The sequence below is a fragment of the Rissa tridactyla genome, chromosome 11, assembly GCF_028500815.1.
Source record: "Rissa tridactyla isolate bRisTri1 chromosome 11, bRisTri1.patW.cur.20221130, whole genome shotgun sequence".
Lineage (NCBI taxonomy): Eukaryota > Metazoa > Chordata > Aves > Charadriiformes > Laridae > Rissa > Rissa tridactyla.
This window is the reverse complement of record NC_071476.1, coordinates 16,678,024-16,703,113: the sequence shown is the minus strand read 5'-3', so window position 1 is coordinate 16,703,113 and position 25,090 is coordinate 16,678,024. Positions and strand designations below refer to the sequence as shown.

Sequence of the window (25,090 nt, the reverse complement as noted above, 5' to 3'; positions counted from 1 at the left end):
GATCTGCTCCAGGTCAATTCTCTTTGGCTTATCTCTGCCTGTTGCCCCCCCTCCCCGCCACCTTGTTTAACTTCCCTTGAAAGCAGAAGTCATAGGAGTAACATCAAGGACTCATCTTCAGAGTTACTTATATTATGCCACAAGATTTGTGAGGTCTGTATAAATAGGAGGCAGAGGCATAACAAATTTATTCCTAAAGCAAATTTGTTCTCATTCATTCTTATCAAGGATGTCATTTATGGCAGATGAAGTTGGTTACCTAACTAAAACCAGAGACCCCCCAAGTGTCTGACTTTAACTCCAAACCTTCTGTTATTGGAAAACTGGTCCTCAGTTTGCGATTAGAATGGGTGCTCATATGGAAAGCTACTTCCCTGCTGAAATGTATGTTTTTTGACAGCTTGTCACATTTTGGAACTACTTTAGCAAATCATCTGCAAATTGAGAAATGTCAATCTTCGCTATATATATATATATATATCTATACACATATATATATACATTCACACACACAGAACTGCAGTGCAGAAATATTTTCAAAATCTTGCCTGGCTAGTTTAACTCAATTTAGTTGGATTTTAAGCATGATGTGAATTTTTCCAGCCTTTGGAGCCTATGGGTGAGCATAAATAAGGACAATGGTGGTTTCAAAGCATAGAAGACAAATGAAGACAGGAAGAAAAAAAATGAAGGTTACTTACCAGTAACCAGATACATTTGCCTCCAAATATCCACACTCCTAGTTTCATGCGGCAAAAGTGCCCGTCTCCAAGAGTGAGGATACACAGAGGTAAGTTATGATGGACATAAGCCATTTCTTGATCAGACTCGCTGAAACTATAGTAAGGCCACTTTCGGCAGATGGATTATTCGCAGCACAAAGACCACAAAGGCATTCATGTGGTCGTGACCAGATTTGGAGGAATGAGGAGGCCCAAAAATATCACTTTCTACAGTTATCTTCCTCTATGCCAGTCTTTGACGCGTCATGATTTTAGGTCAGTAATAGTTTGTTCTAAAACTGTAGAAAGTAGGAAGGGATTGGTTTGATCAAAATTCAGTAGGCAGAGGTAGTACCATCTGCTGAAGTCTAGGAGTGTAGAAATTAGAGATGAAAAAATACAGTAAACAAAAAATACTTGGCAGGTTTATTTCATGCATGGATCTCAAAGTACTTTAAAAAGATGGGCATTATACCCATTTTACAGAGGAGGAAACTGAGGCACAGAGAGGTTAAGTGGTATAGACGAAGTTATGCAGGGAGACTAGTGACATGCTTGAGATTAGAGCACAATCCCTTTATTCCCCAAGTTCCTCTCCTTATATTCAGCAGCAGACTGCATCTCTTCACTAGACCCTTATCACATTCCTCCCTTATTCTCATCCCTCCAAAACAAATCCCTCACGACCCTTATTCTCATCCCTCCAAAACAACGCTCCATCTTCTTTGCCACCTAGAAAATTATTTCTTTCCATTTACAAGACTTCTCCAGTCTCTGGAGTATTTGAGCCATACAAACACCTGCACATTTGTCACTTTTTTGAGGTTCTGCTCTCTTCTTCCACCACACTTTTCCCTTAACACTGAAGAACCAAGTTTATTGTGACACTAGTGTTGTGCCGTACTTCACAAAGACACCCAGACTCAGCTCAAGGCTTTGCAACAGTGGCAGACGAGCCAAGACCCGAGTGCTGCAGCTGCGGGCTCGCTGCTGGCCCTTCTAAAACTTGTGGCACCCACCTCGGGAGACCCGAGGCAGGTACAACCTGGAGCTGGGCACAGACGTAGCTGCTTGCTGCCGGAGGCAGGGGCCTCGCCTGGGCTGAGTGACGGGAGCTGCTCACAACAGCGCCTGGGGAGCTGCTCTGCTGCCTGACACGAGCAGCCGCCACTCGGCGAGACTGGATGTGATTCTACCAGCATGTGCCTGCCTTCCTGAGTGAGCACACCCCCGCTTCCCTTCTGCCCACAGCCAGCCTTGGGTATGCCCACTGTTACCAGGATAGGATAAGGTATGAGTCAGGGTAAAGAGCAATGGGAGAACGTGGGCTTATTTCCCTCTCCTCTCCTGCAGTCATCAGCGTGCCCACGGAGCTCACCCTACCCTTCTCCTCCGCAGTCTCCCTCAGGGCAGTTTTACCAGGGAGTCAGTCACCAGCTTTAGTTCCAGATCAGGGAGTGACTCGCTGCAGAGCTGCTGCACAGCCCTTTGCTCTTTCCTGAGCTCAGTGAGGGAACAGACAGTGGAAGACTCTCCACATAAAATATTTGAGGGACTCTGGCAGAAAATGACTAGCGGAAGGCAACATGCACTCACCGTGTCCCCAAAGAAACTACAAGATGATTACCTCAAACAGGGATGTATTTCATAAATGAGTAGTAAATATTTCACAAACTAGCATCTGAGCACTTAAAGACCTCTGCCTCTCTTTTCTCTGCGCCATTGTAATATTTTAATTGAATTATAGGGAGCCAAGGAATGCACCTTGTTTTAAGGGACTTTCCATACCATTCGGTGTTGCTCAGAGGTCTCTGCCCATCGTGCCTCCTCCCCTCGCCCTGCCGGGTGGAGGCAGCAGTTTCCACCGCCTGCAGCCTTACTGGGGTCTGCGAGGGACCCTGCTGCCTGACAGCCAGCGCAGGCAGCATCAGCTCGTCCTCCCTAGTCTTCTCCCACGTGCATCAAATCCACAACAGTGCAACTAAAGCTTTTCTTTAAATTTAACCAAAAAGAGAAGCTGCCCAGAGCAAATCTCTAAGCACCTGAAAAATTAACTAAGCTTCTAGTTGCAAATGATGATCCTCCAGCATCACCAATAATCATTAGCAAATTGTGAAAGAATTCATCCAGATAAGAAAATTTAGTGGAGTTACACTTGCCATACCAAAGTAAAGGGGAAATTACAGTGTTTAGTCCAGACATCTTTTGCATGTAACTTGTATTATAGTAATGGAAAGTATATTTTTAAAAGGGTGAGGCACAGAACGCTATGGAACAGTTTACAACAGCTCTTCTTGTTCTTGCCCTCGATATTCTCCAGGGTAAACATCCCTCCCGTCCCAGGTGGGGCATGGGAGAAGGTACCAGCATTTCCTACGCTGCTGCCATCCAGGAGGCCTAGTGCTCAGGTGAGATGATGAAAAGTCTTTTCTCCTAATGTCCGGAAAGGTTATGCCTCCCTCATGCATCTTACAGTGACTGCACCTAGTGGTTGCACACAACCAGCCCCACAGGCCGACTGACTGTTAAATCTATTTGATGAAAAAAAATAGCAACTAAATTATGAAAAAGGACAGAGAGTTCAGAAAATCATTAATGACCGGAAAATGAGTTTTTGACCTATTTGCAGTCATTAGTGCTTTTGTGAACCTTTTTGGCATTTGTAAAACTGCTGTTGTAGTTTACCTCAACCATTTAGACCAATTATAGACAGCAGGGAGACGTGTTTATATAGACGTTAGCTTGGGGTTCATTATACTTGCATTCTACTAGAAATTTCTAATTACTGTCAGAACTTATTTGGTTGCTTTTTGACTGCATTTCATAATTGCTAACGCTTATCATATTCATAACACACAATTAGCACATAAAAATGTTTCTATATATGGTACATGAAGAACATAACATTACACAAGAAGCACAACACAAAAAGCAAACACAATGAAGCAAACAAACCATATCAAATTATATGGGAAAGAGCTCGTGTCTTACCTATGTTTAAACTCTTTATTTCTTTATAGAAAGGGAACAGAAGAAAAAAGAACAAACAGTTAGCTGAAGAATAGATGGTAAAGCAAACATAGTATTTGTTTAATTTTACAAAAGGACACAGGAGAAGATATCTTTTTTCAGCACTGGCCTTAGCTGGGTTTACGGATGAAGAGCGACTGGGAGTGACAGAGCTGCAAGCTAGTTCCCTACTAGGACACCCTGCCCCCAACCCCCACCCCCCGTATATTTTACAGGAAACTTTCTGGACCATTGAAGCATTGGAAATACATGTAGCTTCTGGGCTAGGAGTGAGATAAACTGGCAGTTTTTCGAATACAGAACTGGGAAGGTGCAAGCACTGGGCTTAGGATATTGTCCGCCGGTTGGAGGCAACCTCTTTGATCAAAATAGTTTTCCAACAGGCTATTTCTACACAAATTTCTACTACCCTCTCCCCCCGGTCTCTAAAATAATTGCTTAAAGCAAGATTGGATGCTACTTGGTACCTATTTAAGCCCACCAGAGCAAATCTTAGGGTAAAAAAACCCCTAAGTGAGCAGGAAGATACTGTACAATGGGAGATGTATAGCATTAATTGACCCCTAGTTTTCTCTCTAGACACAAAGTCAAAGGAAAAGTGTTCTCTACTTCCCAGCGGTAAATGAATACATTCTCCACACCAGTGTTTCACAGTGTTTACGTCATTTCCGATGAGGAATGTCCACTGAATGAAACAAAGGAGTGCATGACTCCTGAGCTGCAGCACTCAACGCACAGCCCCAAACTTGCAATACCAACGTTAAGCGTGACATGCAACACTCTCGAGTCAGAATTCCTGTCAGCCCCGCAGATCGGGCACCTCTGTAAAGGACACTGTGAAGCAAATATGCACACTGGGATAGTCTGACTTACAAAGGTACTCGAGACTTATACTGGCTTATGCAAAACCAAAATTACATCCATTCTGAAATCTAAATAAAGTGCTGTATTTGGTTTGTAATACTTATGGACATACTATTTGCAACATTATTCAAGCTGCTTGATACTAGCTGAGGACTCTGCTCTTATTCATACTTAAATGGCTCAAATCTTTAAACTCTTATGCATGTAGCTTGTACAGATTTTAAGATGACCACTGAATCACAATTACCACTATAGATAATGTTTGCTGGAATGGACCTTAATTCCCTTTAGAGGAACAGGGGGCAAAAGAGATCACTGCAAATCCTAAAAATCTGTGTGTCAAGTCATTTGCAGCTGACCAACAGCACTCGAAATACAATAGCTTTATTGTTTGCTGCTAATGGCCTAACAGAAGCTAAAGAATCTACGCTATGGAAAGCAGATGTCATAAAAGAAAAGAGAAAGTGGACAAAGGCAGATTAAATCCATCTTTTGTTTCTTTGCTTATGTCCTTTTCCATTTTCCCTCACACGTGCTGAAAAGCCCAAGTTCTCTCTCGCATAGAGAGAAAGCAAAGTTCTCAGACTACTGCTGTTGTAAACTTGGAGACAACATTTTCAAATATCAGGTGTGCTAGGAAACTTTGTCACTGGCTGATATTAGGAAGTGAGGGGCATATAAATGCCTCATATTAAGTACCCTAATCTGAAAATGTTTCTCTTCACCTGTAAAGATGTAGTCCTATTTTCTAGAAAGCTAAACAGAACTGAACAAATTAGAAAAAAAATAATCAGCATATTCTACATAATGCAGAGTTATAGTGTGTATTGACACAAATATTTATAGCAGGTCACACATCCATACCAGCGACCTTCTGCGGTTTACACTGATCTGCTAGCAGAAAGCACTGCGTAATCTATGACTCTTCTTTCTTTTTTTTTTTTTTAAATATAATAAGGCAGCCTGATGGCATATGAGGTAGGTGTCAGAGAGTGATTTCAGAGTACAATTGTCCTGAATCAGATCTCTTTTCTCTTATATAAATCAGAATTCACAACAGTGACATCAACAGAATGACATGAATGGAAGAGAGGTGTAAAATAGAGCTAGGCCTCCTATTCTCTAACAGCCCGATCATTTTGCACTTTTTCCCACTAATTAAAAACTAAAAGTACAGTGGAAGCACAGGAATTGGTTATTGGCCGTATCATTAAAAAAAAGGCTAATGACCTAAATTCCCTCAATGTGCTTTGCAGCTATATCCCATTTCCAAGAGCACTAATCCTATTGCCTGAGCGGGCTGCAGAAGTATCAGAAGGCCGGCCACGTAAGCTACTTTTCCTCGTTTTTCTGCAAATACTCAACAGTGCCATAACTATAAGGTCCAGTTACATGAGTTACAGTTTGAAGCAATAGCTCTTGCCTCTCCTAGAAGAATGAAAAAAGGAGATGGAACAGAAATGGGTGAAGTGGTACACTCTACACTCAAGCCTTCCCTATTAAGTGACTAAATCTAAATGTTGTGGGGGGAAGGGGCCGGATGTGGGGACAGAGAGACAATCTTCAAAAGAGTTCTGATGATGCAGAATGACTCTGTATGTCAACTTTAACAGCACTTGCCAACCTACAGAAACAGACTTACGAGTATGGGAAAGAAGTGAGAAAGTGGCTCTCAAAACCATCGATGGGAAAACCTTCTTTCAAACCTCATAAGACTGTTACACGTTTGCTTGTCACCGTGGCTCAGTACCTAAGGGCAGTCAATTCTGTAGTTTTCAATCAAAACTAAATGATGTATAGTACCGAGGGGAGATTGTATCAAATGATCACCAACAGGACAGAAGAAGGTGGTTTGTGCTTTTTGTACAAGTTGGTTTGTACTCTTTAGTCCTTGTCTATAGTCATTGCTCTGATAAGCTACAGGCTTTGAACTACGCATTTCTGTGCCCCATTTCTCCACTGGAATTTAAATAGGTTGAAAGTGACAATGTTTTACAAAATTATAAAAAGTAATGGTAAAGGCTGATTTGAGCACAGGCTACAGAAATGAAGCTCTAAGATTAACACTTACCTTAGCTCCAATATACTAGTAACATTCCTGGACGGGAAGATACGCCGAATATAATTAAAATCTCCAACAAAGAGACTTCCATCAATACCCACTGCCAGTGCTACAGGGGCCAAAAGCTTATTTCCTTCTGCCAGACCATTGCAGCTAGGGCAGGATATGCTTCTTCGGCGCCCATTCCCCATAATGCTGGTTATCACAGCCGGCTGCTGAGTTAGAAACTGATTTTCTCCGTTGCCTTTGTGCAATATACCTAATAATGAAGAGGAGAAGAAGCGGTTATTACAGTCATTCATTGCAGGGGAGTTCAGGTAGTTCTCTTTCAACTGCTGCTGTGAAGGACTGTACACTGCAATGACTCCGGCACTTGGTTCTTTGACGGTGCAAAAAGAGCGAAAGAGCTTTGCAGTGGTAAAAATGAAGGTGTAATGAAGATTCTCTGCTAAAAACCACACACATACACAACCACGGGCCCAAACCTAAATCCAGAGTTCTTTGGTATTCATTATGAAAGAAAACACTGCCATACATCCCCCTTGCCCGGCACAATGCTTTAGACTGTCCTATTGACTGGGAAGCGAGAAGGCAAACAGTGGAGAGGACGTGATCCTTGTTTGTGTCCCTGAATCCCCTCACTCCAGTTTCCTGTGTTAAGTTTTGTTTGGAATTTTGTGTCGCCCTTATTGTTCTCTTTACACCTTGCAGTCTTTCATGCTTTTTTTCATGGAAAATGAAGAATGAGAACTGGAGATGCCAGAGAAGAGGATAGCACAGAAAATTAAACTCCTAGAAGGGCTGCTACGGATCAGTGATGAAAGGCAAGAGGGAAGCTAGTGGTAAGGATCTTTATTAGGTTTCAAGAAATGCCTTTAAGACAGGATTTCCTTTCAAAATACCTGTTCAAAGAGCAGACCCCTGCTCCAAGAAGGGAGCGGATTCTCTGACAGAGTGACCATTTTCAACATACCAAAAATCGCAGATGTCTGGCCAGAAACTTTTAGCCTCCTGTTCTTTTGGAAATGCAGTTGTATGATCCTAATGTAAAGTAACTGGCTCCCCACCGGTGACGCCAGCGAGTACCATGCACTATCCAAATGGCTATCTCAACAGTGTTTGATCTGCGGCACAGCACTTGCAGTGTGTTCAAGTAGCCTGAGCTTGCCTATTCTGAGCACTACTATAGGTTTCTTGAGCAACAATATAGTTTGCAATTTGTTAATGCAGGGATCAGCAGGGAGGCCGTAGAAAACACTTTACAGGGATCAAATGAACTAAGCTAACCTTGAGAACCTCTCATAAAACATGAAGACCAGGGAACACTCAGCTTAGGATATGTAAAGACAAAGAGAAGTGAGGAAAAAACCAAATGGGTGACAAAAGAAAAAAAACAAATGATACTCCGTATCTCATCACAGATTCACACTCCTTTTAAGCTCCCTCTCATATTAGAGGGAAAAAGGTCAAACAAGAGGAACAGGTGTGGTTAGGATCAGAAAAACAGGGAAGGAACACCGAAAAACATTATGGGGGAATAAATGAGCAACAGAACAGAGGATAAAGATTTGGACTTTAAGAAAGTCATGGTGTGTGGAACAGTAAAACATCCATTGAAATTCTACAAAAATTTTCTGAGAACTGGAACATGTCCCATACCTTACTGAGAAAGATGAAACAAAGATTGTGGAGAAACTGCATTTTTAAAGGGTAAATGTAATGCAAATAAAAAGCGTTCACAGACAAAACTCCATATAACACAGAAAATACACGGAATTAACTAACTCACCACTCTTGACATTAAGGACGTGATGTTTATTCAAAGACCATCCTCCTAAATTTGAAGGATCTAGTTCAAATCCTTGCAGCAGTGCTGTCCTCTTCTCCCATAAAATGAGACTGGGGCAAGTCTCATATTCAAAACCCACAGAAACTGAAATGAAATGAACAAAATCTAATACACTTGCTGAACAAACACTGAATTAAATGTCCAGAGCACAGTCAAATCATTCAGCATTCCAGTTCCCCAGCCCCCTCAAGATGACGGAGTGATTATATTCCTCTCTTTTATTCTACAATATTAAATTCAGATCTTCCACTAGACACAAATGTGAAACTTCATTCACATGTACTCTGCAGGGATCTGAGCACTTCTCTTTGAATAGCTGGCATTGGGAAGCGACCGGCTTGGTGAGAGGAGAGTGAGAAATATAATTTTTAAAATATAATAAAATTATTCTATCAGATAACCGGACAAGACCAAACTCTTAATTTGCCAGATGTTCACCGCGTTTATTTAGTTGGTTTATTTTACATACCGTATACCAAGGGGCACTGAAAAGTTTGTGTGCTTCTAAGCACACAAACACTGTAAGCATTACTCAGGAAAGAAAAACTTTATGCGATAATGTAAGAAAGAAAAGCTATAGCAAAGAAGATTTTAGAAAACACAGAAAAGAAATAAGATTTTCCAAGTAAGTTTTTCTTTCCCCACTGGCACAGCTCTGATGCTCATTTTTAGCATTGTATCAAAACTGTCCTGAGGTTCAAATGAAAATGAAAACTTAAAAATATTATGATCATTTCTTTTCCCACCCACTAGAACCAAGTGAACTAAAACCAGCTGTACAACTACAAGACTGAACAGCATTAGAAAAACACCACTTTAATTTCAAATGTATTGTACCACAAGGGGCTATAATAACAGCATGCATGAAAATCCAAAGGCACTGAAGGATGCCAGCCAGTCCAGCACGAGGTTCATTAGTTAACTGAAAGAAAATAAAAACATAGTGATGGACTAGGTTTCACCTAAGTTCCTGTGGCCAGTTTTTCCCATTGTCTGGTCTAAACCTTCTAAGTCAGCTACCGATCAGGAAACACAGGCATGTTGATGGGGTTTAGACCCTCTGAATGTGATCTTTAATGTGTAAAAGAAACATAATAAAAAGATAAATTGTGTCAGGAAGACAAGAACTGTTTGGTCTAAATTTGCTTTTCCATAAGAAATCTTTGCGGGTTTCTCACTAAGAATTACAGGTGTTATTGGGAAAGTTTTGGAGCTTGTATATGCTGACTTACCTACAGCATCTGACAACCCATAAACCTTCTGACCATATGCATCTGTTTTGTCCCAGATAAATGTATATGCCAAGTTGGGAGATGCCTGAAACGATTTTTGAAACAGATGCCCTTCTACCGCTACCATCAAATGAACTTTGATTAGATTCAGTGGCACAAGTGACTGAGTCATGGCAATCTTAAGTAAGGATTTGTATCCAGCAGTACGGGAACTCAGGTAGCTCAGCTTTATGCTAGAGCCAGGGATCTCGATTTCTTCATGAAGAACCTGAACAGGGAAAAGATCAAACGTTTTACATTAGTGCTTTGTTATTTTTTTTTTAGAATAACATAGCCTTGCATACTCTTACGAACTTATGACTTTCTGCTACTGGGAATGGTTATCCTCAAATCAGTGCAGTCATGCAATCCAGCTGACATTTCTGAACAAATAATTATTTGGCATCAGCGTACACTTCTTTTTAAGAGCCCACTGCTGTCAAAAGCGCAAGTAAGTACAAGTAGTTTTACTGCAAGTTATATACAAGGGGAATATAAGAAATAGTCACAGAAACTTCTGCTAACTTCCGCTAACTTCCCGTTACTTCCACTCACAGTTAGTATGAAGTAAAGACTAACTGAATGAAGCAGTGAAACACTAGTACCAGTGGAGTTTTTCTTTGTCCTAAATAACATACAAGAAAACAGCCTGTGGTTAGCAGCACACACCAAGCCTGTGCAAAAGTCTCTTGAAACACCTAAGCTGTCAACTGAAATGGAGACACATACTTGATATATTGCATGATAATGAGAAGGTGCAAGGCAGTCAAAGATAAAAGTGTCTGGGCGACACAAACCTAGGATATCTCCTGCAGACCTCATCAGGAAACCTGGTATCTGTCAGAATGAATGCAAGTCTACGGAGGGATCTGCCACAGCAATTCCAGGGGACAAATGGTGACTCTGTGGTAAACGCTCAGGTCAGTGCTAGCATCTGACCACCGATTTCTGTATCCTTTTCACCCACGCTGCTCTTACCTGGGTTTCTGGTACAATGGGATTCCGGCCAGGAGCATCACTGAAGAAAGTTGAAAGTGGTGATGAAATGATGACTGGATCGGGACGGACAAAACCACTTAGATCACAGCTGGGAATGGAGTTCTCCTCTGTCTTCATCACAAGCGTGTCCATGGCATAGAAGTTATTCCACGGCAACCATACTGTCCTTTCCTGACTCATAAATGGGGCCCGTTCAAAGTGCAAGGTTAGGGATGCTCCGCCATTTGCAACCAAGTCAAACCTAGAAAAATGCGGGCTTTAGAAGTGACAAGACTGAATAATCCCAGTAATAGCATTCCCGGCTAGTGAAATAGGTATGTAGGTATACCTATAGCAACAGGTATATTTTTAAGTGTCGTGCTTCAAATGATCAGTGATGGAATGTGAACCTCTGGCAATTAGACAACAGAAATCCAGTCAAGACAAGCAATGATTTGAAGTCACCCAGACAAACCTTGTTCCTATATATTACAAAATTGGCATTAAATAATTTAAAAATACACAACAAACAAACCAAAACATTTATTGTTACAAGTCACCTTTTTATATAAAATCAGCAAAGAAGCCAAGGTCATACTGAGCTGGACACTCAATTATCCCTTTCCTAAAAGATGCTGTCCATCAAGCACAGAATGGGTCGTACGGCAGTAAGAGAACAATAATGAAAAGTTCTGCTGTTTGTGTTCTACAAATAAGGTAAGAATTCCTGTCCCCAGGAAAACTGATCTATCATTTTGCGGAGAGGTTAGGTATTTACTCCCAGCCCCTACATAACCACAGCAGTACTGTGGCGCTGCGCAGGCATTTTGAAATCTGGCCTAAACGAGTAAAACACTTCCAGGCTGTTCTGACAACAGAAGTAGATTCAGTTGTTTCACGGCAAAGGAACAAATTACTCAACGATTTCAATAATCTGTTCAGATCTAAATATAGTTCATCTCGCCATTTACTGTATTAAACCACCGAAATCAACAACATTATATTTTTATGATAACAAAATAATATCCTAGGAAATGTGGAAATGAAATACTCCCTATAGTTCAGTTGACTCATATTAATTTTTTCAATTCAATTGTTTGCATGCAAGATCAAGATAAAAGGGCAAATGTTTACAATGCATGTGTCACAGATATACTGTTCTAGTTACCACAGCCAGTAAACTAGATAAACCATGTCACATTGATTTTTGTTTATCTGAATTTATGTGCATATCAAATACAAGGGGGAAAAAAGCACTTTTTTGCACAGCAGGAAATTGTCTAAATATATTCAATTAGAATCTTTTGATTACATTCTACCCTGTAGAAACTCAAAAGATAGTGGATCTTCAAAAGGAAAGAAAGGCTGAAGGGAACTTTTAACAAAATATACTAGTCTATAAAGACACCATTTTTTTCTAGCAGTGTTAGCCTGCCTTGCATTTTAAAATAAAATATTTCTGGTCTCAGCTGGATATTACTGTAGTCCACAAATGTTTTCACAGTTACAGAGCAATTTATTTGAAAGGAGTCTGCCTACTAACACATTATTATCCGAAGTCAGACTTTTCGTATTTACTTGCAGTTAGTGTTCAAAATGCCACGTGAAAAATTACTTTTGTGTTTACTTAATAGCTCTTTGCCCTGGGAGGAATGCAATGCGTGATACCACATGGTTCCATTAGATCACACCATCTGTTAATCAGCAAAGATACTACATACAAAATCGGTACTCAATGAAGCAAGCAAACTCACGTGCCATCCTGCCGAGTGATGGTATAGCCGTACTTTGGATACTTGACAAATGACACATTGACCCCAACTAGAGGCGTTCCATCTGTAGTCACCACTTGGCCTCTTATAAGAGACACGAGACTGAAAAAGAAAGAAAATGAAAGGTACTAAAGTTAGTTACAAAAGCAAAGTTACGTTGTTTATAAACTGGGCAGCGGAACACTTGTGCCTCATTTACTCTAAATCCAATTTCCTCCAAAGATTTTTCCAATACTGAAGATACCACAATATTGCCCAGCCCCCTCTTATATACGTAAATCAAGAAACTGCTTATCTGTGCAGTGAAGTCTGTGTATACAGAATGGGAGTTAGTGCCTTCCGTGTCTAATGAGGCTTCGTCTCATTGTTTAATGAGGCTTTGCGGAGCAGAAAGCTACCTCACATTCAGCCAAGCCAGAACTATGACCCTGACGTCCCACTGACACAATGATTGAGCACTTCCCAAAAGTCGCCCTGGGTACAACAGCGCGTCTGTGGATGCCTAATACACTTGAAAAATATGGTGTAATGCCATACCTCTTTACTATATAACCAATTTCCCAAATTAAGGTTCACATTCCATCATCTTAGGGAGTGACCCATGTTTGTACACCGCATTTGGTCCTGATTTGTAACCCTTGCTTTTCACTTTGTCAACAGGAGAAAGGACTTGGTTCTAAGGCCAGCTTTACGCACAGGCAAAATAAAGAGTTTTCATAGCCAACTTTGCTTAACCTCTAGGAGATGAAGATGGGTTATTCCTGGAAGAGGCACAGTCAGCCCTTTTAATTTAAGAGTGCTTTGCTGCTGCTAAGTGCACAGCGGGCAGGAGTCACTGCTGCCTGCCTGGCTGCCTCCTCAGCCTCCTGAGCGCTGGAAGCAGCAACCCCACTGCTCCCTCTCGCCACGGCCCGTCTGGTCCTGCCCCTCGCCTCTCCCCGCCGGAGAGGAGTCTCCATCCCCTGTCCCTTCCCCTTCCACCTTCCCCCTGCCCTGAGAGAAGCAGATTGGTGAGTGGGGGCAGCTGCACGGTACAAGGGAGATGGAAACGGAGAAGCTCCTTGCAGATACTTTCCATTTCTACATTGGAAATGTGAAAAAAGGAGAAGGTGATCCTGGAAAAGAGGGAGAAAGATAAATCCCGCTGCAAGCCATAACACCTCAGGGATCACAAAATTGCATTTTGTTGTAGTCCGAGGTGAAAAGATTTCTATCTCAGCGCTACATGCTTCCAGCATGATCCACCAACTCTCACCTGTAGCTATAGAGAGTGGCAGAAAAGAAGCCCCGTTTCCGCACCGAGTTTGTGCTGGTGGGACTGCAGCTGCCCCTGAACCTTGGCAGGCTTTGGGCACACCAACAGGCACGGCACCCCGACACTGCAGTGTCCTACAGTCCTGGCATCCCAACACCGCAGTGCCTACAGTCCCGGCATCCCGACACCGCGGTGCCTACAGTCCCGTGGTGCCTACAGTCCCGGCATCCCGACACCGCGGTGCCTACAGTCCCGTGGTGCCTACAGTCCCGGCATCCCGACACCGCGGTGCCTACAGTCCCGTGGTGCCTACAGTCCCGGCATCCCGACACCGCGGTGCCTACAGCCCCAGCTGTAGGACAGGGGATTAAAGTGAGCTGTGTTTTGCCCAACGCTGACAAAATGCAGTTGAATTCTGGGACAGCTGTAACGCTTGCATTATCCCCTAGGGCTTGCCTTTCTAAAGTGATGTACACATCAGAGAACATCGATTTTCATCGGTAATATCAGAGGTTGTTTTCAGGTCTTTTCTATTAACTCTCTGAAATGTTCAAGGTGCTGTGATGTAAATTTCTAACTGTATTATAATGGCTATTTAACAACTACTTCCTCATATTTTTATTCCAAACAAGGTATTTTCTTAAATAGTACATAAAAAACAAACTAATTAATGAAAATGAGCTATTTCTGTTACTTTTCTTTTAGAACTTTCAACTATTTCTTGACCCTCCAGGTCAAATTTTAATATCCGAAATCAACATTTTATTAACAGAATACAGAATTTACTAGAAAAAGATACCTGTCGAGAAAATCTACTTGGGAACACATTGGACCAAGATAATTGTCTTGGCGTTATTAATTTTGCTTGAATTATTTTATCGTACAAACACACAGAAATTGTTGTAGGAAGACAGTCACTCAAGGTTCTATAGGGAAACAGTGCAGAAAGAAGATTTAGAAAGAAATCATCATATGGCAGAAGAGAACTAATAATATTCATGATAATTTTTTCTACTTTCAATTTTATTATTTCAGGAAATAATTTGAATAAGAACATTTTGGCCAATAATCTTCCCTTTTATTTCTAAAACGCCAAAATATGGAACACAATGGATATTAAAGTTTTTAGGCAAAATCTGGACTTATAAGAAGTAATATGTTGTGTAACAGTCATACACAGAACAACCTTTTATTTTGGTAATCTTTTAAAAATGTAACTGACAAATTAAGCAGACACATTAAGTCCTTTTTTTTTTTTTAAACTTGGAAGTTAAATGTGTAAAGAGATGTAGCTATTTTTTTTTTCCCCTGAAAACTTCATTTCATCCTGTTTCTGCACAGAAATGCTCAGCAAGGTCTAAATAACGTTGCAATCAATACATGTTGTTATTTATTGCTTTAGCAGGGTAGGAAATAACTTCTTTTTCTTATAGTAGTACTGGAAAAAAGTCATAACCACTATTTTGTCCCATTTTTTCATCTTTTTCAATGGAATAAGATGTTGAGCTAAGAAAAGAAAGAAGCCATGATCTTTCATGGTAGCTACTTCTTGAGACTATGGCAGGTTCAGTACACACGAAACTTGGAGTCTAACCCTGTGACACTTTTAAAAAGTCAAAAACTTTATTTTTAAAGCTTTCAATTTGACACTAGACATTAGATTTGCCTAAAATTGGTACCAAAATTAACAGCTGGGCTGCAGAATTCTCAACAGCACCTTCACAACTTAGAGGCTAAGGCCAATTTTAAAATGTCATTAATACGCCACTTGCAAAGATACGTTGAAATACGCAACACACGTCAGCTGAATAAAACAGAACTAAGACTCCTGCCATGAGGAACCTTAGAAAACATATTTTTTAAATAAAAATCTAAAATTTGAAATGAGAGTGTTTCAAAGGAGCCTCAGGACTGAAGTGCCCAGCTCCCACTTAGTCTAGAGCTCTAATTCTTAGACTGTTTTGAGGACTCCAACCCATATCCATCTGTAAACAACTTGATTATTTCTAATATAATTTCTAAAATTCCTTGGATGGCGCAAGAATGTCTGTGTTATCCCTACGCTTGTCTAGAAAGTTGGAATGACAATCACCTGCTTTTTTAAGATACATCAAGATCTAGGAATAAAGTGTTGGATCATGTTAATAACACAACTAAACATTATCAGATGGTAGTGAAATACAGATAGAGGGAATACACTAATTTTCATTCCGGGGGGCTTAATGAGGCAACAGCTCCAGCACAGGTTAGCATACAATATATAACAGGAAACTGTTTGCTTGTTTTCACTCCAGGAAACTTTGCTGACTGTACCATATACAGAGCAGCACGTACCAACCACCCCCGGGACTCTATGCTTTTTATGCTGTAGCCTGTATTCCTTTTCGGACCAATTATTCAGTCTCATGAATTAGTAAGCTTCTCTCGTCTTGTTTTCCTTTTCATGCAACATTGCAGAAAACGGCAAGATTTCCCCCGTTTTCTTTTTACAGAACTGATGAGAAAAAAAAAAAAAAATCACAACAAATTTAGATGAAAACAGATCAATTCTCTTCCATTTTTCCAAACAACTCCATGTGTGTATATGCATAGAGTATTTTATAGACTAGACTAAAGCGTGTATTTTATAGAACAGGGCTTTTCGGATAGGATATAGCAATTATCGTGCTATTTGAGCATCATAGGAATGAATGCAATGGGGACCTGCCTGGTGTATCCAGAAACATTATGATCCTCATCTTACAGACAAATCTCTAGGGACTTGCTCTACATCACCCAGTAAGCCTATAGTGAACTCCCGCCTGAAAACAGTTTCTTGTAATGAAGTCCAATCTTTTGGGCATTATCTCAAATCAAGTTCTTTCTTCAGTTTTAACTTTGGCAATATGAACATAATTAACATATTCATCAATTTCTTAGCATCGTTCCATGAAGACATATTTGAGTAATATTGATAAATAGAACCGCTCTTCTCGGAAGTGTCCAATGGCATCAAATATCAATGAATGATGTGCTGGCTTTTAGATTAATCGTAAATATATAATTAATAATCACAGGGAGAACAGACATACAAAAAGAAAATGAAAACCTAGACAGATGTATTGGTGATGCAAGTAAAACAGCAAATAAAACAGTTTTAGATAAGGAATAAACAATAAAAACCCGTAAGTTAATGTATTTTAAAAATAATTTGAAATGTTATTTCATTATTGAAACTTGGGTTAGCGGCAGTAAATAAAATGCAATCTTTTTCTAACTGGAAACTAGTTTGTCTTTTCCCTGGTTCTAGATCGCAGTCTTCATAGAAGATAAACCTCAGAAGCTCCTGCTCAGTGGGAGGAACCTCTTCTAGGTTATGTTAAAATGCTATTAAACCTCAGTGTTATAAAATAAAGGTCACATCATACATTACAGCAGAGTGCTGTATGGGAACGATGCCTGAGACGGAGACATGTGACGCACCTGAAAGCAGCATCTCATGTTAAAACATGAATAAAGTCTCTGAGAGAAATCTTCCCATACAATGCAACTGCACAGACACAGCGTCATATTTATAGCCGCTACCTGCTGTTGAAGGGATTTTCTCCTGGGATGATATGAGTGCTGTCCTTCCCCACTAAGAGCTTGATTCGATCATAGAATGACTTCACAGCTGGGGAACCAGAATGGCTCTGTTGTATGATGTCAAGAGGATCACGAGAACCCCGGCACAGCAGGCTATTTTGACAAGTAGACTGGAGGCAGCAGTCTGGGTCTAGGCAGTCAACCAAGCCATCTGAAAGGTAAGAATCATCGAGACTCAGCCGGCTGCACAGTGCTATCAAGCAATAATATCCAACGGACATCTTAAGGCCCTGGGGAAAAAATGTTAATGCTTATTCTTCGTAACAGCTCTACGCCATAAAACTGGCAAGTGAACCAATAATGCAACGAGGATGAGACCTTCTCAAGTACACCGCTTAAACACCATTACTGCCACAATTAATTTACGCCTGTTTTAGATGAGAATCAATCCCAAAGAAATCTGTTAAGGGCTGAAATCAGGAAGAAGGAATAGTGGAAGGAGTACAGAATTTTTGGCTTAGGTTTTCTGTTTGTTTTGCAGTTGTTTTTTTTTCCCCAAAATCTTTTCAACTGTTTGTTTTACAAAGTCTTTAGATTTCCTTGCTGGGCTGTAAGAGTTTCATTTGTCCTGGGGATACGAGAGAAGGAGATGGGGGTGACAGAGTAAGTTGTCATTACCTAAGTAAAATAAAAACTACATTGTACCCATTTTGGCAATTAATAGGGAAATGCTGCTGGAACTCCCAGCTCCCATAAATATCTGAATCCAAACTTGTTGTCATGCTTGGATAAGGATGGATCACTCACAAAGCTGGTGGGCTCAGTTGTCATATTACATATTAGGTTGTCCATCAAGAGTGTTTCTTAAGTTGTTTTTTTTTTTTTTTTTAAAATAGAATTTAAATACCAGAAATTAAAAAGGAATCCTCAATGGTGAGACTGATCTGTATACTTAGATAAATCACAACTGAATACTTTTAGCACATAGAGTAACAACTTCTAGCATCATCCTTTCCTTTGCTCTCATCATGTAAGTGACATACGTTCTCTCAATGGAGTTTTACTGTAATTTAGAAATTAATAACCATTTACTTCAAAATATTATAACCTCTAACAAGTTAGAAACATTTTTTCATCTACTCTGGGCAGAATCAGGCGTTCAGTCTGCAATCTACTTAGGTCTGTAAACTTTCAGAGACTCCCGAAGGCATATTAATCAGATTTTTGAATACAAATATGGCCTGGGCACATACGGAGTATCACACACAAGACAGAACATTCCAGTAGGTCGGCTGACAAAAGCACCTCAGAGCAAGATCACGACTCATGTATTTTCAAGTTTTTCACATGCACAACAGACCGGCAGTACCCTACACCGTTACCCCACAGTAACTGGAAAGACGACAACAAAAACAAGAGAAAACCCAACCCAAACCGAAACCTAAGCCTACAGAAAGCTTTCCTATTTTACGATTAGCCTTGTATTTCCAACGGATTGTGTGTGCCTGAAACGACTGTTTCTGTTTTGAGGACAAAATTGCCAAGGTATGCTGACAATGTTTCATTCAGCCCTCTAAGGAAATTTACGTCAGACGAACTACCTCGTTGGCAGAGCTATACATTGCGTTAAGGGCTGTCGCCCATTCACATTAAGAGCTCCATTGATCTTGAAATCCTTTCCAATGCGGCAGCAGGAATTTTGTTTTTTACTGGAGTCCATTTTCCACCCAGTTTATGTCATCATTGTACGGACAATTTTAGCTTCAGATTATAACTCAAGGCAGTTTTCCTATTAAGCGCCGAGAACAACTTCTCAGCATTCTGCGTTCTTTCTTGGTTTGTGACACCTCTACAGCTATGAACATAAAGCCGCCCACTGCTCAGTCCGCTCAGTCCTTTTACTCCGATGACCACCAGTCAGGAGAATCCTATCAACACATTAGAAATAACAGAAGCAAAACACAGGATAGAAATTACTCCCCTTTGACAAATTTACATTTACCTGTTCAAGCTGCACCGTATTTGTGCTATACCTGTTATTAGGGGTGAGGGTATGTCACGTCTGTAACGACCTCATCATGCAGCAGATTATGGGATGCTGTGACCAAACCCTCCTGATGACACCATGAACTTTCAATTGGCATATCAATCCGTCAGCATCCTGTCAGTCATGCGAATCACAGCTTTATGCTCGCAAGCCCCCTTGGATATAGTCTGACATCGCAATCTTCAGTAAATTACCCTGTCACTGCCAATCTCACCGTTATCTCACAAACAATCAAGCAGGCAATCAAACTGCTCTGAATTGCCAGTTCAGGACCTGGGAGGCCAGAAACATCTCCAACTCAATACCAGGGAGAAACCCGTGTACGATTCCTTTCATGTAGGAAGGTTTTTGTGCGGTTATGTGAATTCAGATTTGCATACTTTCAGAGATGCTTACAAGAATATTTAGAAAAGACAGGCATACACCTTAACATAAATATACATGATTTACTTGTTTGGAAGACTATTACTTATAATATATGATATATTTCCCCACACTAATTTATTCCCAGATGGCAGGATTCAGGAATTAAGATATTTTTACCATATGCAAACTAGTTGATCCAGCTTGTTGCAACAGCAGAACTGAGGTATGGATCTGTTCAGCACACGCAGCCAGAACCTGAGCACTGCTGTTTGCTGTCACAGGCTTATACACCGCAATACCGTTTGCACTCGTAGCTGCATCGCTGCTATTATTTACCTTCTTGCTATAGTTGCATTGCTGCTATTAATTTACCTAGTTGCTCTGAAATCTCCGACTCTATGTACGAACGAGTATTGCTTACTGTCAGAATATATTTGTTTCTAGTACGCGTTTGCCTAATTTGCTATCTGGATGTACTATCACAGAATGGCTGAGGCTGGCAAGGCCCTCTGGAGGTCATCTGGTCCAACCCCCCTGCTCGAGCAAGGCTACCAAAAGCCCAGGACCATGCCCAGACAGCTTTTGAATATCTCCAAGGGTGGAGACTCCACAACCTGCTCCAGCGCTCCGTCACCCTCACGATAAAAAAGTGTTTCCCAGCACACATTTGTGCCTGCAGTTGTTCCTCCCCCGGTGCAGGACCTTGCACTTCACGAGGTTTCTCTCAGCCCCTTTCTCCAGCCATATTGTAACACGGCATATGAAGTCAATTGTTACAGAATCAATTAGCTGCATTAGACTCAGTTGATTAAAACAAGGGCTAGAAAAACATACCTTCTGTAAGAGAAAACTCTGCCATAAGCACGAGTTTTAATTAGAATTCAGTACTTTGTTTTTTAATATATATTTCAGAGCTTGTCTTCCAGATTTCCTCAGGCACACTGAATTATTTATATGGTTAATTCAATGACAAAACCCCCACCATTAGCTTCACCAAGATACTGCTGCTTTTCATAGCACACACATCTGAGTTTCAAGCGGCCAGTTCGCAGCTCTCTGAGACTCTGTACGCTGAGGGGAGGAGGCGGTGGAGGGACTTCAGATGGCGCTGAACCTCCTCCAACGACTTGAGACCAAAAGAAGTCCTGACTTGGCCTTAACTGCGAAGAAAGAACTAGCAAACGTGGATCTGATTTAAACTGGCAGCACAGGACTAGCTCTCCATTGTGGTTTGCGGTTCTTCTGAATTCTGAATTCTTTTCAAAACCAAATCAAGTGACATGGTGTTCCTCTTGAATGCTTCATTTCTGCTAATGGATACACATTTCTTGACCTTCCATAAACTGTTCCACAAGCTTTTTGGCAAACTTAACTATACAGCAAAAAGAAAATTGTAAAGTATTGCATGTAAGTAAAATGATCTACTTGTGTACGCCATATTTTAAGATGGCATTATTACCGTGTTCCCCTTGAACATGATTACAAGGCCTTAAAAGCACTCAGTAGAAATAGTGGTATGTGTTACTGCTAACCCATTTAGAACCTCTCATAATCAGTTTTCCTTTACCACTGAATATACTTCTCCCTACGTGCAAGGTGACCGGATTCCAGAATTGTGCTACACCTTTCTTTGGAAAGTTGATGCTTGAGCTATTGGTTTGCGTTTGTTTTTTTTTTTAAATTACTACACGTAAATTATCTTTAATTTCCACTCTTCTTCAAATACTTGAAGGTTGTGCTTCAGGTTCAATTCATGATGCACGTTAGAACGAGTCAACTTTGACCTGACATCCAGACGCTCGAGAAAACGCTTTCTGCACCCAGCAGGGGACAATTTTGTTTCCAAAACAAAACTTCTGAGCCCACGCTCAGTAGAGGGCATCCTTACACTTCACCAGCTTCAGGAGCTGGTGACTTTCAGACCGTAATTCCTGGAAATTTTTCTTTTTCCAATAAACATTTCAGACTGATGATTAAAATGGAGGTGAGGGCCGGGGGGGGGGGAACAGCAGCTACTATGAGCCTTGAGGGCAAAAGGGCCTTTGATCACCCTAAGGGCAAATTAGTTAATTTATCATGATCCGATTTTAATTATGTGTAGTATTAATATACCCAAGGTGAAAGAATTAGAGATGCTCTATCAGATTATCAAAAGAGTAGGCCTTCTCTCTGCCAACACAGAAATATTTTAATTGAGCTCTAAAATTGCATGCAGAACTGTTTCCACAGCCAGGCTATTCCACAGCCCAGTACATCTTATTACCAGGAAGTTTTAGCTAATATTTAACCCAAATTTTCACGTTTGTAGCTTGATCTGATTACTGTTAGCTACGTTGGCATACATCATTCAAAATAATTCCGCAGAAGTTCCTGGCGCTAACAAGAAAGGAAACGCTTCTTGTCCTGTTCCAGCCCTGTTCCTCAGTTAGCCAAACTGGAAAGCCTCTCCGTAAAATGTCAGGATTATACCACTGGCTTTTGTAACAAACTGTGAGCACAACAGTATCTTCAGAACCATAAAGTTAACTTTGAGGGAAAGCTGGACTGTAAATCCCAAATTGTGGTAAAGCAGAATAAACCTGGCTTCTGTGTAAGCTGGGCGTGCCTACGAATCCCCACAAAGCTCCTTAATGAGGTTTTGAAGTACCCTGGAATATGACATGGGTAGAGCAAGAGCCCCACTTCACTTGCCCACCGGGGATCCGTGTGCTGCCCAGGGCTCTGGTAGGCGCAGGAAGACCCTCAGCTACGAGCACCAGCTGGAAGAAGCCACTGCAGGTGTAGCTCCAGCTACGCACCGAGCGCGCGGTGGTCCTTCACACCCTGTGAGTACTGGTGGATTACTGATGCCCCGACTTCAAATCTCACATCGCTTAGAGCAGAGATGACCACGAGGCCTCCAAGATGAAAACAATCTTAAAAACGACCATGCTCATTTAGTTCCAGTGTGCACACGGATACCCATGCAGCAACCAGTGGCTTTTCAAACCACGAATTTGCAGTCGGTGAGTTTCTTGCTTTCTCTTCTCCATGGGTTGTAAGAGCGTGTTATTGTAGTAACACGTCCCGTGAGGGACAGTGTAAGGATAAGCTGGCTAATGTGCGTAAAGGCGATTAGAGGCTGACATGAAGTTTTAACAAAATCACATAGACGCACGCTCATTAGCTCTTGTCAAACTTACATAATGTCTAGTTTTGATGCAGATTTTATACTCGAGCCTACATAACTCACTCTGGCTCCCATCCACAATAGATTTCAACTACTCATTACATTTAATGTTCTAAAACTGACTATTGTACAGGCTCTGGGAAGGTATTTTCTGCGCCGAGAGTATTCTGGGTATTTATATTGAGAACTTCATAAAATCTTTTGTCTGTGCTGAATTAGAGACCCCTGCTGAGGCAACGCTTGTTGAGGCAAGCTAAATTACATGATTTGCTTTTGTGCTGTGAAATACTTGTATTATCTTAAATGTCACGAGCCTGATGCATTATCAAGTCTCTGGATTTGTAATTTTCTAAAAGCAATTTTTTTCTAAATGTTTATTGCAGGAAGACACTTCTCTTTTCTTTCTATTTTCTTTCAGTCTAATTTCAGAGATGAGTTTTCTAAGACAACTCAAATAAACAGCCTTTCAATCAGTCAAGTGCACTGTCCTGACAGTGAACTTCTCTAGAAATGTATTTTTCTCATGTGTTGAAGAGAATTCATACCGGAGCAGATAGCTGGCTTTCTCTCATTCATTATCTTTAAAGTATTGTGCCAAACAGAATTACTGCCAACTGTATTTCTTGGTGAGGTTACAGCTATATAGTAACAAACTGAAGGGCAAAATTTGCCTTCTGAGATATGCACAACTCTCTGTGAAAAGCCAACTGGAAATAAATTAAAACGTATTTTAAAAATAATGTCCCACTTTGCATAACAAACACGGGATTCCTCATTCTGTTTAGCTTAGTATTCTATACTGCTACAGGTTGCTTCCTTTCCCTCCACACACAATTACATTTTGAGGAAAAAAGTGATCTGTGAAGTGATGTAAGCAATGATTGCATTTAAGCTTTTCTTTTTTTCTTTTAACCCGCATGTACCTGCCCTCTGCCTCCTGATCAAATCTGAAACAAACCAACTGACCAAAATTTTGGTTCTTTTCTGTTCTTCTTTCTCTGAGATTACATCGTTTAACTGTATTGTTGATAAAAACTATAAAAACATGAGAAAGTAAATTTGAAAGGATTCAAAAGGTGGGAGAAGAGAGAAAGAAGGAAAAGAAAAGCCTAGAAGGAGCAACCCCAGTGGGTGATAGGGGGCTCCTGACAGGGCTGCTTCTGCAGAGGCCAGAGTTCTTAAATATCTCCCCCAAATTACCCCACTGAGCTCAGGACAAAGGCCCCTCCAACATGAGCTCCTGGCATCAGCTGCATCCAACATCTACTGAAACTATTCTTTAGAAAAGAAATACGATTTTTGCTATGCATTACATTGTCCATTTTACTTGGAGGTCTGTAAGGTCTAAGGTGAAATCTAGTTAAACATACACAATTTATGAAGACTGTTCCAAGATAATAAAAACATTTTTCAATTTAGTAACAAGCAAATTATTATAAAATATTTACTGTAAAAAGATGCGTATAACTAGCCACTGTAGCCATTTCCTTATGCAATATGTCAAAAGAAACATGAGTTTATAAAGTAACGTACCTTCTCTCATTCCTGAAAATACCATTTCTAATCCCTTAATTTCCTAAAATAAATCCATGGTGAATAAAATGAGTTATACATGTCTATTGGGGGGATTATACATTGTAATCACAATTATAGGTCTTAAAATAAAGCTATTTCTAATCCCTCCCAAAGATGCCTAATAACTATTAGACTACTGAGGGAGTGATTAAAGAAAGGGATTAGATTTAGAAGTGTCCGCAGTGAGTAAATTATGTAATCCAAACATGTTTTGGAAAACAGAAACATTTTCCAATTAAAAAAGATCTTGAAAGTGAGTCAATGCCAGAAAACCTTTACCTCTCAGTTAGGCTTCCTCCTAAAAAATAAATAAATAAATAGAGAGAGAGAGAGAGAAACAAATAGACAAACAACTAATTAAATAAGAGACTTTCAAGCTTTTTCAGCAGAGTAGCCTATGCACCACAGCCACCCTAGAGAGGTTCATACTGAAGACCCAGTTAAGCCCATACCTAGATTTGGCTTGTGACGGTAAGGAGAACTAGAGGTGAACGTGCCAGTGCTAGCCGGGGTCAGGCACGGCCCCACCTGAACAGCTCTAAGAGGAGAAAACAGCTCTGGACGCT

At 40.7% G+C, this 25,090-nt stretch overlaps 1 protein-coding gene across 1 annotated transcript in view; it reads right to left on the bottom strand.

The window, feature by feature from the left end:
* TENM2 (teneurin transmembrane protein 2) overlaps nt 1-25,090 on the bottom strand; it is a 1,855,021-nt gene that overhangs the window by 25,403 nt on the left and 1,804,528 nt on the right. Inside the window, exons 31-37 of the mRNA XM_054217271.1 lie at nt 17,368-17,578; nt 12,531-12,650; nt 10,777-11,038; nt 9,760-10,027; nt 8,468-8,611; nt 6,688-6,937; nt 3,714-3,734 (exon numbers count right to left, since the gene is read on the bottom strand). Coding sequence (XP_054073246.1) covers nt 3,714-3,734; nt 6,688-6,937; nt 8,468-8,611; nt 9,760-10,027; nt 10,777-11,038; nt 12,531-12,650; nt 17,368-17,578 — 1,276 coding nt within the window. The remainder of the gene's footprint in view (nt 1-3,713; nt 3,735-6,687; nt 6,938-8,467; nt 8,612-9,759; nt 10,028-10,776; nt 11,039-12,530; nt 12,651-17,367; nt 17,579-25,090) is intronic.